The 17,442-nt window shown below is 39.9% G+C and overlaps 1 protein-coding gene across 1 annotated transcript in view; it reads right to left on the reverse strand.

Annotated features, from left to right (window-relative positions):
* Nucleotides 1–13,894: 13,894 nt before the first annotated feature.
* Nucleotides 13,895–17,442, reverse strand: part of cerk (ceramide kinase) — a 44,547-nt gene continuing 40,999 nt past the window's right edge. The window contains exon 13 of the mRNA XM_040035043.1: nt 13,895–15,790. Within this exon, the coding sequence (XP_039890977.1) occupies nt 15,676–15,790 (115 nt within the window). The 3' untranslated portion in view covers nt 13,895–15,675. The remainder of the gene's footprint in view (nt 15,791–17,442) is intronic.

The following is a 17,442-nucleotide window of genomic DNA, read 5'->3' on the forward strand; positions in this document are numbered from 1 at the left end:
ACTTAGAGTTTTCTGGAGGGCACAATGCTTTAGTCATTTCAGTCACACTGATGGAGGTGCATTAATATTGGATTGTGCGATATCCATGCTTGACACAGACCAAGACTCCCAAAGAGAAGAAGCTTTTCTACACTGAGCTGTGAGCAGCCAACATATACAAACTGTGGTATGTTGAAGCCAAGTTTGCAGGTCAAGTAAGACGGCAGTAGAGGTCATGGGGCAGGAGTCCTCCAGTTTACTTGAGGCAAGTGAAAACTTTGTGGCAGACTTGAAAAAACTCTCTGCAACACTGAATATTCATGACGGACTAAACACTAAACAGCAATCAAGGTCGAAGTTTGGGCAACTCATTTTTAGTTATTTATTTAAAGTTACTAATGAGGGAGCTAACCGTTCTTGTGTTAATAAAACAAACCCTTCCATAATTTTTTAAGGAGCCTATTCAACCCTCCAAGGAGACCGTCTGTTTGTTTGCTTGCCTGTCAGCAAGATTACAGCCGAATTTCATGCGACTTAGTGCAGACACGGAGAGCTGGCAAAGAAAGAACCCATTACATTTTGGTGCGCATCCAGATCAGTTTCTTTAAAACTGCAACATAGGTCACTGACCTTGGGGGAGCTCTGTGTTCTCTTGAGTACCCTTTATGCATAAATGTATCAATGAAGCAAATGTGTTTTAAATATAGTGCACATTTTGTAAATCTGAAATGGCATCACCACGAGCTTATTTTCAAGCAGTTGTTATTTAGTTTTACTTGCGACCCATAGATCTGTCAGTGGTAGTCTTCTTCTTCCTATAGTGACATACTTAAAAATGGAATCTCATTCAGCCATTCAGTAAAGTTTCATACTATTAAAGGTTTACGCGCTGCCTTACATGCAAAAGATCTCTGGTTTCATCCAGGGAGGTGAGGTTGTGGGGTTGTGTCAAGAAGGGTATCCAGCCCAAAAAAGATCTGCCAAATCAAATAGCTGGGGATCTCCTCACCTACCTATCTGCCAACTGTACAGTTTGTACATATCCTGTTCTACCTCCTGAGCCACTTCAGCCCCTAAAAATAGCATAACAAATAATTTAAACTTCAGTAAGAAATTGGAGCTTTGCAAGCTCTGTGTGAACCATTTTTAGCGGCAATAAACTGATCGAATTGTTTTCTGTTTGATTTATTCAGTCTCTCATTGTGGATGACTCTTCTTCACAACGTTGCCTGAGTTCATGAGGTTTGCAACGGATTCATTCAAAGCTTTGTTAAGGTCTTGCCACAGTTTGTCAGTTGGGCTGAAGACTGGACTTTGGACTGTTGCGATTGTCCAAAGTCTTGATTCTTTTCTTTTTCAATCGATTCAAATTTACTGCTATGCTTGTGTTTGTTGTTCTGTTGCTTGACCCAATTTCATCCGAACTTTAGCTGTCGGACAGTTTGACTCTAGAATACTTTGATATATAAAAGTGTGTTCCGGAAATCTTTTGGGTTGTTCAGATGCAACTTTGCAAACCAAAACTGTGCTGCCATGTTTTTTTGTTGTTGTTGTTTTGTTACAGGAAAGAGGGTTTCTGCTGACAGGCCTTCTAAAAGAGCCATAGTTGTTCAGTCTTTTTCTAATAGCTCTATTAACATTTAAAATGCTAACCAAGGCCTGTAGAGTCTAGGATGTCGATTTTATCTATTTATTCATTTTTTTTACAGTTTCTCTGAGCATTGCACAGTCTGACTTTGGGGTATTTTGACGAGACATCCACTCCTGGAACGATTGTGCCACCCGAAGGCTCCAGCATCAATATGCCAAAACTCCTGCTTTTACAGAGATGGTCTCACTTGGTGACGATCAACTGCATTTGATTACTACTTACCTTCTTAATTCCTATGGAAGCAATAAAGGTGCACTTACTTTTTAACAGGACTGCCCTGTTTTTCACATGACTGTGTAATGCATAGTGACATTAAATACTCATAAACTGATATACCACAAAAAATGACATCGCTGTGGTGAAATAAATGGGTGAAATTGGACCCACTGTGTGTGTAATGGACCAAGTTGAAAAAGCAGGAGTCACAGGAATTATTAGAAAAACAGGGTTTTCATTTATTTAACCGAAAAATTATATTTACAAAAGTAATAAATGTTGAGCTCATAAAAGCGGTCAAAGAAACAAAACTAAACTCAGGTGAAAAGAACCGCAAACACCACAAACCAAACAACTGCCCCAACAAACATAACTGACCTAAACAGGAAATGACAGACAGGGTTATATATAATGGCTGATCAGACCACTACGACACAACAGGGGTAACTAAACAAAACACAATCATAAACCACAAAAACGATGCAATACAGTCTAGTTTATTAATAAACTAAACACCCAAGAAGAAAATCAAAATCTACTAAACCCTAAACTTGCATATTTAATTAAGTACAAAAGCTTTTTTAATGAAAGAGAATACACATTCTCCCCCTTCAGCAGGAAGTGGTGGTGCAGTCCAATCATCCCTCTTGTATTTAACTGCTTAAAACCCTGCCCACCACCTTTTGTCTGGCAATTCTCAGGGATCATGGCAGGTAAGAAACAAAGGTAGTCAAAAAATCAAACAAAGTAATGAACTGGTGTGCATACATAAGTAAACTAAATGTGTGCGCTTACAAATAGAACAAATGTACTTAAACCAATCAAACTAATTAGAAACCAAAGTGTGTTATTGTGTTCAAATGGAGAAATAAAAATACACAAGAGTTACCGACACTAGGGTGTGGCCATAGGTTTGGCCATCACAGTGTGCAAGCTGTTTATTTGTACGATATTATTAGAGATAAAGTATCTGAATTTCAGGAGTGGGACCACGCCTCCAAACACGCTCCTTCTGCTTGTTATCGATGTGTGATCTCCCAGTTCTATAAGTTGTTTGTTCTTGTTTTTCGTGCCCCACTCTTCCTTCCCTTTTCACTTCTTTACTTCTATGTATTGCATGGGGATCTGCCAGGCCCGGGAGCCGCTGCCAGGCCCGGGAGCCGCCATCAGTCCCTTTCGAGGCCTTCCCCAAACCGCAGCTCAATTCATGTTTAAGCCATTAAAACGCTGTCAAACCTAAATGAGGACGTGGGCCCAGCAAGTGAACACTACATTACATTCATTTAGCCAATTCAACAAACCAGTTTAATATTGTGCAAATTATTACATTCAAATACTGACTCCACTATTTCTAAACGCAGTGAATTAATCTGCCTTTTGGTCAAAACTGCAAATGAAGAGAAAGATTGCTGAAGATTGCATCAGTGCTTCGGTTTCTCAAACGTATTCAATTACCGTCTCCCTTATTCATCAACTATTTGCACAATAAAAGTGTAATGCATTTTTCTTTGTACTGGACATGTAATGAAAGGTTGTGTATTGCTCGATAAAGTCTTCAGCATCCTCATCCAATAACAAATATGACTAATAATTTGTTTGTTTCCTCTCAGTGACCAACTACCCTTTGTATGCAGTCAGTTGGGCTTTTATTGAAGCATGCCTCATATTCTCACACAAGAAGAAGTGACTGCAGATGCCTTCTGGCTAATGGAGTCATTTAGTGGAGAATGGTGGATTGTGCATAGTACTTCTGAGCTTCCATGCTGAGGCTTGCTGGAGAGGACTAGACAGCGAGTAACATTACAGGGTGTAATTACTTCAAGCACCATTAGGAACGCAATAACGTCTGTGCTTTGCAGAAAAGCCCAGTCCAGCATGCTCACTAAATGTGTTTGTGCTTGTGCAGCTTGCTTTATGTGTGTCTGCGCAAACAGGTCCTCCTATTCAAGTGATTAGCAAGTAATGAGTAGATTGCTCCAGCAACAGATTCCCTGTTTGCTAACAAAGTGCCAGCTGAGGTAATGACTTGTCACTACAAAGCACTCTGCAATAGCCTGCTGGCAGAGGCCAAAGTGCCACTGTGGATTCAGCAGGAAGGACTCTGTCCACTCTTTAGTTCATAACCCAACTTCACAAGTTACTTTGTAAAGAAATTTGTGAATTTTGTGAACTCCCCCAGTTAGTGAAAGGAACAAAATTGGCTGGAGTTACCAAAAGAATAAAAGATTCTTCCTGAAACTGATGCTGCACAGACAGCATCAGACAGAGCAAAACTAAAGTGCCCAAAACAGTCTGTATATAGAAGGAAACAAAACACTGAACTTGAATTTTATTACTTGCGGATCAGTCGTGTCACAACCCAAGCAGCTCCATCGTGTTAGCGTAGCGGGTGAATCATTCCTCTCAATACAGTTTTGGCAGACAAGTCACATTTGAAATTGATTTATTATATAACTACAGGTGGATGTTGGGTGATGGAGGGGCTAAGACAGCAGACAGCGATGCAGGGTTGTGTGTTTAGTATATGACATAAGGACAGATAGGGATGTTGGTGTAGATGACCAGCTCGACTTTTTTGCCTGAAATGTCTTGGAGGCTTCATGCCATTTTTCAGTGAGACTTTTGGGTCTGTAAAAAGTTCAGTGCGGGGAACCATTTTTATTCAGTCTATTTAAAAATGTAACTCTTTCAGACTGAGCTTGTACTTGAAAGAAGCGTTACCTCAGTGACAGTAGGTAAGCACCGACAGTATAAAATACGGATGTAGCCACAGTAAAGTCTTCCATTGCTTTTGGACTCTAAATTTTGAAGCCTCAACATTAATCTTTTGTCTTTTAATGTTAGTTTTTTGGAGCCAGAAGCTACCATATTTAGAGAGAGCTAAATTGGAATGCTAAATTATTAGCTAATTGCTAGGTTAGCTAAATTAAGCTGCCTTCTTTAACTGTAGTGGTGTAAGCAATAGCTTTGTCCCAGTTCTGGTATTAATTTTTCACGAAATCATGGAAAATTTAATTTAAGTATTGACCGGCATATAAAGTAAATGCTTTAAAAGCAAGTGGGGGCACCAGTTTAGCTCACTGGGATGAGCAGGCCCGCTCTCAGCCATACGGTCCTTCCAAGATCCCAACATCCACCTGGGCAGCGTTGGTTCAAATCTGACGCGCAGCCCTTTGCCGCATGTCTTCCCCGCGTCCTCTGCTTTCCTGTCACTCTTAACTGCATCTATCAAAATAAAGCCAGAATTGTTTTACTTAAATGTGCATTGTTTTACTTAAAGTAAGAAGGTAAAAGTAGCTATTCTTGTGCAAAGCTAACTGAACCGTAAAATAATATCAGTAGATGGGTTTACTTTTTTCCATTCTAATTATACTCAGCTGGAATCTGAGGAAAAAGTAGGAAAATGAAAAATATATATGTATTTTCTGTTGCCCACATTGTAGAGGGTGATTTTAACTCTAAACAGGAAAATGTGCAAATGTGCAGTACAACCCCCCCCAAAAAAAAAAAAAAACCCCCCAGCCTGCAGACACGTAACACAAGAGTTAAAATGGGATTCAGCAACGGGCGGCTAAAATTGGTTGTAATGGCTCAGTGTGAGGAAATGAGTCATAACTCACATTAATTTCTATTTTGAGAGCTCCAGTAGATTTTCGTAGTTTCCAGGCAGTGATCAGCTGACCTGCTGCTCTTTGTGGATGTATACAACTTAATTCAACCAGATGTGAGCAGATGTTTCATGAGCTTTTCATCCTCTACGCTGACAGTACACTCTTTATGCTGTCTTTATGAAGGTGGAATCCAGTCAGTTGATCTCAGCATCATCAGCTAAAATTCATATGAATCTCTGCTACGCTTGATGTAACCTTACTGTGACCATGAAACCACAGCCACTGTGCACCAGTCACACACGGTTCTTTACTTTAAATCCATCACAGAACAGCAAACTAACGTATTTATCCTGCACTAACCTGCAGAGGTTTTTCATGCAACCTTTAAATAACAAAGTGAGTCTACCTCAGCTTGCAGCTTGTTTCACAATATGAAAAAACATAATGTCACATACAGACCCAATATTTGATTTAAAAACACGAGGGCTTACATGTAAGCTTTCAATTTCCAGTTTATCAAACACCACTGAGCAGTACTTACCTTTAAATCTAACCTCTCTTCTTCCTCTCCTTTCCTGTCTTTCTTATCTTTCTCCATCTCTCTCTGAAGTTAGCGCTCTTTCTTTTCTCTCCCTGTCAAATACAGCAGCTGGACTTTCAGCTAGCAACACACTGTGCCACAAACTGCACACCATCAGTTTGTGTGTTTGCTGATGTTTGTTGAGCTGATAGAAATGTCGAATTTAAAATGACCTGATATTTAAAAAAGTCACTCGTTTTATGTTCGCTCTTCTTCTGTAAGGCTAGCTAGATGCTGAAGTACCGCAACTTATGGACACCTGCAGTCATTCTGGCTTTGTTTTTTTTAGTTTTTTTTAACAAATGTACCGCTAAATAACTAGTTGAGATAAAACCCAGTACTTAATGTTGTTTCTCAGCTGTTTCACTTGAGCTGTTCACCAGTTTTGGAAAAAGTTATCCACCACTGCCACTGTGCAATGAATCTTAGGATAGGGTAGGGTAGGTAGGTTAGATAATGCATTTCTAACAATACTGTTGCAAGCTGAGGAATCTTAACAACAAAGCACCCACACAGAGATCGAGCTTGCTGTTCTACCCCAAACAGATAGGGAGCGCTCTTTAATAAACACTTCAGCTATACTACACTGTATACAATAACTGTCGGTGAATTTATACTGCAGCGTGGGGATCCTATCCACAAAGGGCAAAACTGTTCTTTGTACAAAGCTGTAAATCTGCTTTCTTTAATGCCATAAAGCTGGACATTTCTACATGGGCGCTTGCTTTTAGAGCCAGCCTCACGTGGACCTTTGTTCGGGTGCTGGCTGGGCCTCCTAGAAACTTTTTAAAGTAATTTACCCTTTATTACCAGAAATGTAGTTCTGTATGTTGATCATGTATAACATCAGTTATTGTGTGAAAATGACCAAACTACTATTCAGCAGGACCGAAGCTAAATATACTGCATGTCAGCGGTCCCCAACCTTTTTTGCTCCACGGGCCGGTTTATGTCCAACAATATTTTCACAGACCAGCCTTTAAGGTGTCGCGGATAAATACAACAAAATAAAACCAGTAGCGGTACCAAAAAAAATTAGATTTATTAATAACACACGTGAAAAGACCCAAGGAAAACGATATTTTTAAAAAAAATTGAGGTTTAAAAAACCCTAAAACCCATAAATTTCACACCCGAGCCTCAACTCTCGCGGCCCAGTACCAAATGACTCATGGACCGGTACCAGTCTGTGGCTGGTGGGTTGGGGACCGCTGCTGTATATGGCAGGAAGAATCAACCCGTCTATTGGCACTAACAGGAAACTCTGTGTTAGAATGAGATGTTTTGCTTTCATGTTTATTTCAATTAGACTTTGTCGCTGATTATTTTTCTAATACCGTAATTAACCTTTTTGAGCAATTACCAGTTTTTAAAATATTTTTTCTGTTCCCAGACAATGTTTTCCATTATAAAACAATTAGCTGTGGTTAGGTCACACACTGACAGCAGCAATAGAGTCAGACTCAGGAGCAGCTTTCTTGTTGGTTTGTCTTCCTTTCATCATATTTTGTCATACTGACATGTTTATGAGACAGGAAGCTGGGTACTGGTGATATTTATGGGAGTAATAACAACATGATAACAGCTATTTAATGACAGTTGAAATGGGTGTCATTAGTTTTCAATTGCTTAATTTTCTCTATCAGTTAAGTAGTAGAGGCAGTTTTTTTTTTCTTTTTTTGACATGTTATGTTTAATATGATCCATTTTTTATATGATTATAGCCTGACAAGAGACAAAGCAAGGATTGTGATAAAGCCTAAATAAGAAACAGAATCATTTCCATCTGTGTAAATGCTGTAGTTACTACAAAATACAGGAAACTGTCATCATGTTCAAATGAAAACTCAACTCACTTAAAAAAAAAAAAACCTCAAAAAAAGTTTTTCCTCTCCTCAAAAGAAGGAATGCATTGTGGAGTAAATTACATATCACGGCATTGCTTTGAGAGGATTATTACAATTTGCAGGATTAAAAAGATGCTTGGTGTGTGGCCTTGTTAATTGCTGTAATAATGCTGATTCAAGGACCTCTCACTTTGAGTGTTGGCTTTTACTCAGAATTTACATAATGAGGACGAATGGCTTGCTGCATAGCTAATAAAAGATAAGCTGAACTTTTTGAGCTTTTTCTTGTCGCTGCTAAAATTGCAGATACAAAAGAGTCACGAGAAATTAGTGATCTAAAAAAGAAAAACAAAGAATGAGTCCAGCCATCATGGTATGCTGCTCGTCACAGCTGTTTAATCAGCGGGAAGTTTTCCACTCCATTACTCACTATGTTCTTTTTTTCAGATGTTACGTTTGTGTAATAACCACTCACTTATGTAATCTGCTTCACCTGCATTTAATTCCTGATGAACTGAAGTGTTAGGATGGAGGTGGATTAATGCCAATGGCATTTTTGCGCCACGGACCGGTTTATGTCAGACAATATTTTCACAGACCGGCCTTTAAGGTGTCGTGGATAAATACAACAAAATAAAACCAGTACCGGTACTCAAAAAAAGAAGAATTATTAATAACACACGGGAAAAGACCCAGGGAAACCAAGTTAACGATAAAAAAGTAACAATAAAAACCCTGAAAACCATAAAGTTCACACCCAAGCCTCAACTCTTATGGCCCAGTACCAAACGACTCACGGACCGGTACCAGTTCGTGGCCCGGGGGTTGGGGACCGCTGACTTAAATGACCCATAAAGCATTGGTAAGTATTGAATATGAAATGTTACTTCCCTACCTTTTTTGTAGAGTAAAAAAGGTCAAATTGGATTGGAATTGTCAAAGTGTCCTTTATCACATAAACAGATTTGTTTTAAATAATGAAATAAAATGTAGTCTTCAGCTTAAAGGTATACCCTCTAACGTGGGTGACTGCATCGGTGAGATGAAATGTGTAAGGAAAGGCCTGGTTGTGTGTCGGTGTGCATGTTTGTGTGTGGGTCAGAGACACAGAGTGAGAGATAAGAGGCCGGTAGTGGCTCCTGACTGAGAAGATGGACTGTTATGGCCTCATTGATCTAGATCTCTCACAGGGAGCTCATTCCAATCAATATAGAGAGAAGTGGGGAACGGTGCTGCTGCTGTTTTGGACCACCGCCCCTGCAGTATCTGCTCCGTCTGTCCTTCTAACTCTTTTTCTCACTCACGCCGCTTTCATACCACCCACCTAATTCTCCTCAGGCTATCACACAAGCAAATATTTCCGCTTTTGTTTGTCTCTTGTTAGACGACCTGCTGTGAGAAGATTTTTTTTAATCAAGATTTTGATGCTGTATTTATTACTGTGACAGAACCTTTAGTGGAGGTCGCACTGCCTGCCACCGCATCACCTTTTCTGCTTCCCTTGATCACATAACAGTTTGCATTGGCACACTGGATGTTCCTGTTGTGTGCATAAGAAACAAAGACAAAGGTTGCAAAAAAAGTATTTATATATGTTTTAAGATGCAGAAATCTGTCATACTTGGACAAATAGGTTGAAAAGGGCTCGATTAAAGGGAATAGTCTTGATGTAGGCCCAAAGCATCCTTTTTAGGTGTCCCGAGGCAGGGGATGAAAGAAAAGACGCAAGCATGTGCTTTCCTGTTCCCTTTTGTCCCACTATAAGTGTGAATCTTTATGTGGAGGGAGAAAAGGGGAGACTTGTTGATGCAAGGGTGGGCGTGGACGTGTGTGTGAAGGTGACAGAGGCACAGAGTGTGAATGAGAGCACTGGGGGAGGTGTTTTAGGGGGCCACTTTGGGTAAGGACACTGCTGAAAATTGAGGAGAGCCGACTGCCTTTTTATGTGCGTGTGCATTTGTTGTGTGGCAGAGAGGGTGTTTATGCTGCTGTTTTGTCTCACCTTGCGTCTCAGGTGGGATGCGGGAATGAGAGAGTGGCTCACGGTGGGCTGCGGACAAGCAGATAGAGAATAAATCAATAAGGAAGTAGCAAAGCAAGAAAATGAGGGAAGAAAGATGGGAGGAGGGAAAACAATTTGGTTGTCGCTGCGGAAAAGACAGGCTGGAAAATCCGTCTCGTCTCAGTGCCATGCTAGCTCTTGTATTAGAGTAATGTACAATCATTTTGAAGCCAGCCTGTCAGATAGTCACATTCCACAATACCTGCTTAGACGAGCAGCTTGGCAAAGTAACATTTTGGCAGAGGTGTTAGCAGGAGATAACTTTTAAAATTTCATGGATGAAAGAAACAAGTAACACTGGTGACCTTTTAGTTTTCCCATGTGGAAGGTGTACCGCCAAGACTGCACCGCAGTACACCACACTGCAGTCTTTTACACTCTGGCTTTCTGCTCCCTGGTGACAAATCAGCAAGGTTTTGGATGTAATCCTGCACACAAACCCTGGAAATTTACATGGACTTGAATAACAGTGTGAAAACTTCAGGGACCATACTTGTAACTTTTTTATTGTATAAAAAAAGTTAATAAGCTAATATTTTTGAACACTTGAACACAGTCAAATGAATTTCCTCTCAGTTAGACAGTTTGTTTTATGTCATTTTGAGTGCAGTTTCAGAAGGGATACTGTCAGAAATGGCACCTACTGACAGTAAGAAAAAAATAAATCCTTCATTTCTTTAGATTTTGCTTCCTTACAAGACTTTCTAGTCATATTTTAAAGTAGTCTTCAGCAATATTTCTCCAGGCTTCCTGAAAGTTTTCTTTGGACATTGGCTACTTTTTGCACACATTTTTGATCCAGTCCTTGTAGCTGACCATTTTCAGAGGAATATTTTTGCTAAGCCACTTGTTCAGGGATTAAAAACGGAGCTAACTCAAGGAATGAACCAGTGCTGCGTCTACACTTTGCAAAGAACCAGTTTTAAATTGTATCTTTAGGCGATGTTATTACTAGCAGCCTGTCGCAAAAACACATTTGTTTGACTGTCTTTGCTTGAATCTATGAAAAATGCCAAATCATGTTGACAGGCATAAAATGGTTACTCTGCACCAACGATGTGATTCCTATTAGCCATTTGCCAGGGTCTTTTCAGTGTCAGGTGCAGTGTGGTCTTAAAAAATTTGAGGAAACTGGACAAGCAGAGGAAAAAAGTGACAAGTGTTAGGCCCCCAAAAATAATATCTAGAGCAGATGAACAGTATCTGCAAGTCATAAGAAGCCATAAGAAGAAGGGAAAAATGCAGCAAAGGACATGCGAGATGCATCTGGACCTTGACTTAATCAATCTGCTGTTCACTGAAGCCTCATCAGAAATGGTCCCGGTTGAAGGTGTGTGGTAGATGAAAAGGCAGGGCACAACCAAACAAGAAGCTTTGAATGTCCTTCAAGAAGCCCAGAGAACTATTCCTGAAGACTACTTAGAGACATGACAAGATAGCCTAAGACAGCTAAGTCTATCTGTGTTGAAGAATAAAGTTCATTTTTACCAATTATTGACTTTCAGACTTATTAGAATTGCAAAAACTCTTTTTACATTTAAATAGTGTTTTGCATGTTCCTATAAATCGCTGCACCTATTTCCCATTTTCCAAAGTAAAGTATAAAGAAATGAGGGGTGGCTTGAAACTTTTGCACAGTACATGTTGCTCCATTTTGGTAATCACCAAATTAGAAGGGGTTAATTGATTATTAGAGCTTTAATTTAAAAGGGGCTTTATCCCATTAAGATGTGTTTACTTTTAACTTTTTTAATTTAACTTTAAAACTTTAGCCAAAAGTTGTTTTTTGTGCCCTGGTGTGAGCTTTAGGTCGACAAGAAGAAAACCCTGATAATGTCAGTGGGTTTGGAGTCGGCGTTATAAAATCAATGATGGAATTTGAAAGCATTGTTTACTCGTCATGGAGGGTTTCACCAAAGACGATAACAATTTGTATCATGGGAAGTGGTGCCTTTAAAGCTTGACAGATATAAGGAACTAAAGGTCACATCTCATATCTCAGCCACTGCCACACCAATATAGCTTCTTTATCTAACTGTTGTGAGTACTTTGCAAGCACAGTAGTAAACTGTATATCCCTCCAGATTCCATATAATATCTACTTTACTTTGTGCTGTTTCACACCATTAAAATAACTGCTGATTGGCACAAGCACCTTCGACCTTTGGTGTAGCACATTCAGCCGGTGCACGGCCTGAATAGTTTTAAAAAGCAGCAAACTAGGGCCCAATACGGATAAATCCATTACATGTTATTGCTACAACCCGTTTTACCTGAGACAAGTTTGATTTGTAGACTTGCACTCATACCCAGGGTGAGAAATTTTAACTGACATTACTTTCCAAATTTAGATTTCCATACTTGCCTATCTCAGTGTCAAAAAAGAAACAAGATCCAGTCTGTGGGCAGAATGAGCACAGCTTGAAATACCACTCCAACTCAGCAGAGACCTTTGATGTCTGATGTTCTTTAATGAAACATCTCACTCACATCACAGCACCCTATTAAATCCCACTCATACAGGGAGACAGGTAAAGAGTGAGAGTAAGAAAGCCAGATCAGGAGACCGCTGACCTTTGTGTGCATGCGTGGGAGAGAGTGTGTCTTTAAGAAGTAGAAAAAGAAGGGAATAAAACACCACTGGCATCAGACGCACCATGAGTTCAAAAATCTGATTTCAAAACAACTTTATTGCAGTTCTTAGTTATATAAAACATATCTAGTTACATCACAGCTTGTTTTGTGTACAGTGTGTACTAAAGTATGAAGAGTCAAAATTAAATTAACTTTATATTTTGATTTAGTTTACATCTTTATCATACACTAGTGGGTTCCACTAAAAAAAACAAAACAGTTTCATTGCCTGCAGACAGTAATGCACACAGTGCAATAGTCTGATAAACAGCCGTCACCTAACTGGACCCATGAAAAGAAGGCAGCTAAGCAAGGCAATAGAAAGAAGCCCTAATGTGATAACATACAATAGCACATATCCCAGTAAGTGCACAGTGGTGGTTTTATCCCAATAAAATTCCCAGACAAAGTTGCAAAAACCTTTTTTTTTTTTTTTAAACTACATTTAATAGTTTAACCAACAAGTAACCAGTAATGTGTGACGTTACCATCTCTTTGTTTTTAGTTGTGAGCACTTGAGCAGCCAGCTGCATAGAGCCAACATGAAAGAGCGCTTGTTCTCACATCAACTACTTTATAACTGTTGGAAAGTAGCATCATTTATGGTTTTACAAGATTTTGCTCCGTTTCAAAGTCTTGCGCTTGACTCTCTCTTTGCATAAAGAGTGCTTAAGTTTCTACGTGACAACAGCAGCTAAGATGGCGAGCTAATTCATTTAGCATCAGATTGATAATCTGAAAAGATAGCGAGCGTTAACCTTTGACTCTGGATATGACAGTTAATCAAAATACCATTGTAAGCGCACAGAAATTGCACCAAACACCAGGAAAGGCATTGGTGGAAAAATGTAAATAAAAGGTTTAAAAAGTTTAACTTGGATTTAACTTCCATGGCTTGTTACCTTTTTAGATTCCCATCACAAAATTAAAAAGGGATTTAATTTTGTTTTATATTATCTTTCTGAAATTATACTGTATGAACATTACATACACAAAATTAATGCTCGTTAATGAAAAATAACGTTAAATCAAGCTTTTTAAAAGCTAAAATGTTCATGCGTTTTAAGATGTCTGACAGAAAAAAAGGTACCGATTATTGCATTAGTTACATTTGTGCGTTTGGTCATCTATAAAAATTTCTCACAAGACATCCTGCACATATTTGTCTGTGGTCTACCATATTGGACATGATACAACCACCAATCTCTGAGTAAAAAGTTTAGCGTATAGTTGCTATAGTTTGTAACTGGTTGCAAAGAGGGCAACCAACTTGCAAAAGTGCAAAGCAAACCAGAAACAAAATATTTGCCTTCATAGTAAAAGTGCCTCAGTGCTACAGCAAACACATTTAATTAAGTGCAGATTTTCTTTACAAGGTCAACAGCTTCAATTTCGGTTCGTATCATACTTTTAACGGCCTTACTACCGCTCGGAGAGTAGTTGGCAAACTTGCATAATCCATGCAAATTACCGGTGAACGATATCTTCTACCTATCAAAGCACTGCTAAGGAGGTTTTGTCCAGCTGGTCAGGGATATCTTCCCTAGTGACTGGTGGTTTCCAGGGAGTCACTAACTGATCTCCCGGTCTGTGTGACTAAGGCTTTATTCGTTTGACCCTATGTTGTAACCATAAATGTCACACATCCAAAATGGGGGACAAACAAACATCCCACTGTTAGTGATCATGTGTCTGCAAAAACCTCAGTAACAACAAATCTGAAGCATCTCAACTATGGTGAGACACCATCTGAAAAAATGGCAGCTATGAGCCCCTGAGTAATAAAATCCAAATTATCATCATCACTGGCATCTTCACACACGCACGCACGAATCCCGAAGGACCTGCAGAAAACCCACTTTTACTTTAATCACATATACATGGACCCTCATGTATTATTACCATACACACAGTTTTATATAATCACTGTAAAAATAAAAGCTTCTTCTTATTTGCTGGCGACCGTTCTCCTGTGATATCAAGACCAGCTTGACCTCAAACAAAAAAAAAGAAAAAAAAAAGGAAAAAGCTGAATAAGACCAATTTCAAAGCAAAGCAATACATTATCTCTAATGATGTTAACAATGGATAATTTTAGCTAATCCCAGGTGATGATTAAACTGTTGGTAGTTTAGCCAGAGACGAGCAGAACTCAGAGCCACAGGTGCAGCGCAGCGGTGCTCAGACACACCAAATCACTTAGCAACCACTTTGCCTTATCACCCAGCAGTCACCGGGGTCCTGTTAGTGTATTAGCAGGGTACTCAGTCCTTTTCATTAGTGCCCCTGGCTCATATCTGCTTCCACCTGGGTCACAGATGAAATGATTTTTTCCCCCTTTTCCCCCTAAAAGGAGAGATTTGTTTTTTCCTTTTAGCCTTGCTACTTTTTTCTCTACTCTTTTCAGTTTATCAATGTACTTCACAGGGATTATTCTTCATCCTTCTTACAGAGCTGCATCTCCTTGGCTCTCTGTCCATGCTGTGTAGGGAGAAATCCCATTTATATTCTCCTTCATGGCAGGGTAAAGACCTTCTGGGATAGTTAAGTCCAGTTTCATCTGTTTGTGCGTGTGTCTGTGTGGACTCCCCTGCTTCAGATCCTTTGAGCTTAGACATCTTAATTTCCCAAAAAGTACAAATACAAAACCTGACATTTTGGGTTTCAATGTGGCAGCAGTAGGTACATCATATCTCTGCTTACTTCAAGCTCTATGAGGCAATTTTGTACCTGAAAAGCCCCAAATGTCAAAGGGGAAATGACTAGTTGAACTGAAAACATGTGATGAAACTTTTCCTTGGATTTAAATGTTCCATCCTCTTAATGGGATGCTTAAGTGCTTTTTAGCTTTGCATTTTTCAAATAACACCTTTAACCCTGGAGAACCCATGGGGTCAAATTTGACCCCATGGGTTCTCCAGGGTTAAATTTCATTCCCCCTTTTTTTTTTTTTTTTGCATGGATAGGAGGCAAGGAGACATCAGCATTTAGGATTTAAACTGATATGACGAATGTGTTTTTCCAGGAAACTTTGCCAAGTTCAACTAAGTTGTTTTTGAACGGCTAAATGTCCTCTTCAGCTCTCAATCCACTGACTAGTCTGTGGTTGGCTCCAAGGCACTGAGGGTACACGGGTCGTCCGACACACACTGCTGCTGCTGCTGTTCCTCAATACCACGGGCAAACAGCCTGATCAACTGGCACTGGACACTGCAGAGATAAAGACACACACAAAATGCACCATTTAGCCTGAATAACAAACCATCAACTTAATGACTATGTTCTTTTCTGTGAGACTTTACTGCCCATGTGGCCGCAGAAGCAACGGAACGGCACCCCTGTGTTAGGACTCGACACGCAAACTTGAAAGAGACAGTCTGACACGCAGAAACCTTTAAAGTGCCGCCTATAACAGATGGAGTATATGCACAGAAAAAAAGCTGTAAAATGGCCGGTGTGTTGTACAGTCTTAATTACTACCTGTGCCTTTTTCTCCTAAATGATACCTATATTTATGTCAGAACACCTGCTGTTTTCTTGGAGGCGTAAGCAGCAGTTAATATAATGGTTTATCTCTAGATTCTATTTATACATGAAATGAAAACACAAAATCAAGCAGAGGCATCTTCAGGTTGTAATTACATAAAAAGGTACCCTAGCTTGTTTGTAAGTATTTGTCTTTTAAGTTTAACTTTTGCTAAAGATGTACTTCCTACATGGCACTCTTTTTTTTTTTTTCCCCCTCCAACTTTCCTTCCGTCGCACCCGGGCTATTGCCATTTATTATCCAAGCAGCACTCTGGCTGGCTCACTCCAAGAACGATTAGTGGCGAGGAAGAGGCAATAAAAGGACGGACTTCTGCTTTAATTAAAGGGGAGTAGCCTTTTAACATGGGGAGGGCCGTTAAATTAGCAACATTACAGCGCCATGCATCATTGGCAAAGTACAATGGAGCATGAAATAAATGATGCGTCAAGCGGTGCCACGCCGGCTGTATAGAGATCTGATAGCGGGGAAAGCTGAAGTGTGGACAGGGCCAGAATAATGAGGGGGGCTAATTCCATTGAGTTGCCAAGATTGTACAGCGGGGAACAGTGAAAGACTCTCCTGACCAGAAACTATTGGACACTAGTGGTGCTAATGGCACTGCTGCTCTCGCTTCTGTCTCGCCACACAGGAGGACATCTTTATCACCAGCCCTTCTTTTATATTGACAATTTAGCTACACACAGAGTATTGTCGTTGTTAGATCTTTAAATCCTCTACATGTTTTTTCCTGCTTTTTCTTTCCAAATTCAAGTTTTCTCATATAACTCCTAAACATCTAGCAGACCACTCGAATCCTCTTTCGTTTTTAGCCAAATAGTAAAACTGTAGATTTGGGCATTATAGTTTCTTTGCTAAAAACCCTTCCTTTTGCCTGTACCTCTAACCCTAGATGGGTCACTGACAGATATTAAAAGTTTGGATAGCTTGTAGCCAAGCTAGCATTGCCATGCGAACATGTTATCAGCCTAATAAGGCCTCGGTCACTTAGGCCAGCGGGCCATGGACCGATACTGGTCCGCGAGTCGTTTGGTACCGGGTCACGAGAGTTGAGGCTCAGGTGTGAAATTGATGGTTTTCAGGGTTTTTTCGTTATTTTTGATCGTTTTTATCGTTAACTCAGTTTCCCTGGGTCTTTTCCCTTGTGCTATGAATACATTTTCTTTGTTTTGGTACCGGTACTGGTTTTATTTTGTTGTATTTATCCGCAACTCCTTAAAGGCCAGCTCGTGAAAATATTGTGGCGCAAAAAAAGGTTGGGGGCCGCTGACTTAAGCCTGGAGCCCAGTTGGTAAGTCCCTGGCAATCTCCGCTA

The sequence above is a fragment of the Simochromis diagramma genome, unplaced genomic scaffold (genome assembly GCF_900408965.1).
Source record: "Simochromis diagramma unplaced genomic scaffold, fSimDia1.1 OVJJ01000816.1, whole genome shotgun sequence".
Classification (NCBI taxonomy): domain Eukaryota; kingdom Metazoa; phylum Chordata; class Actinopteri; order Cichliformes; family Cichlidae; genus Simochromis; species Simochromis diagramma.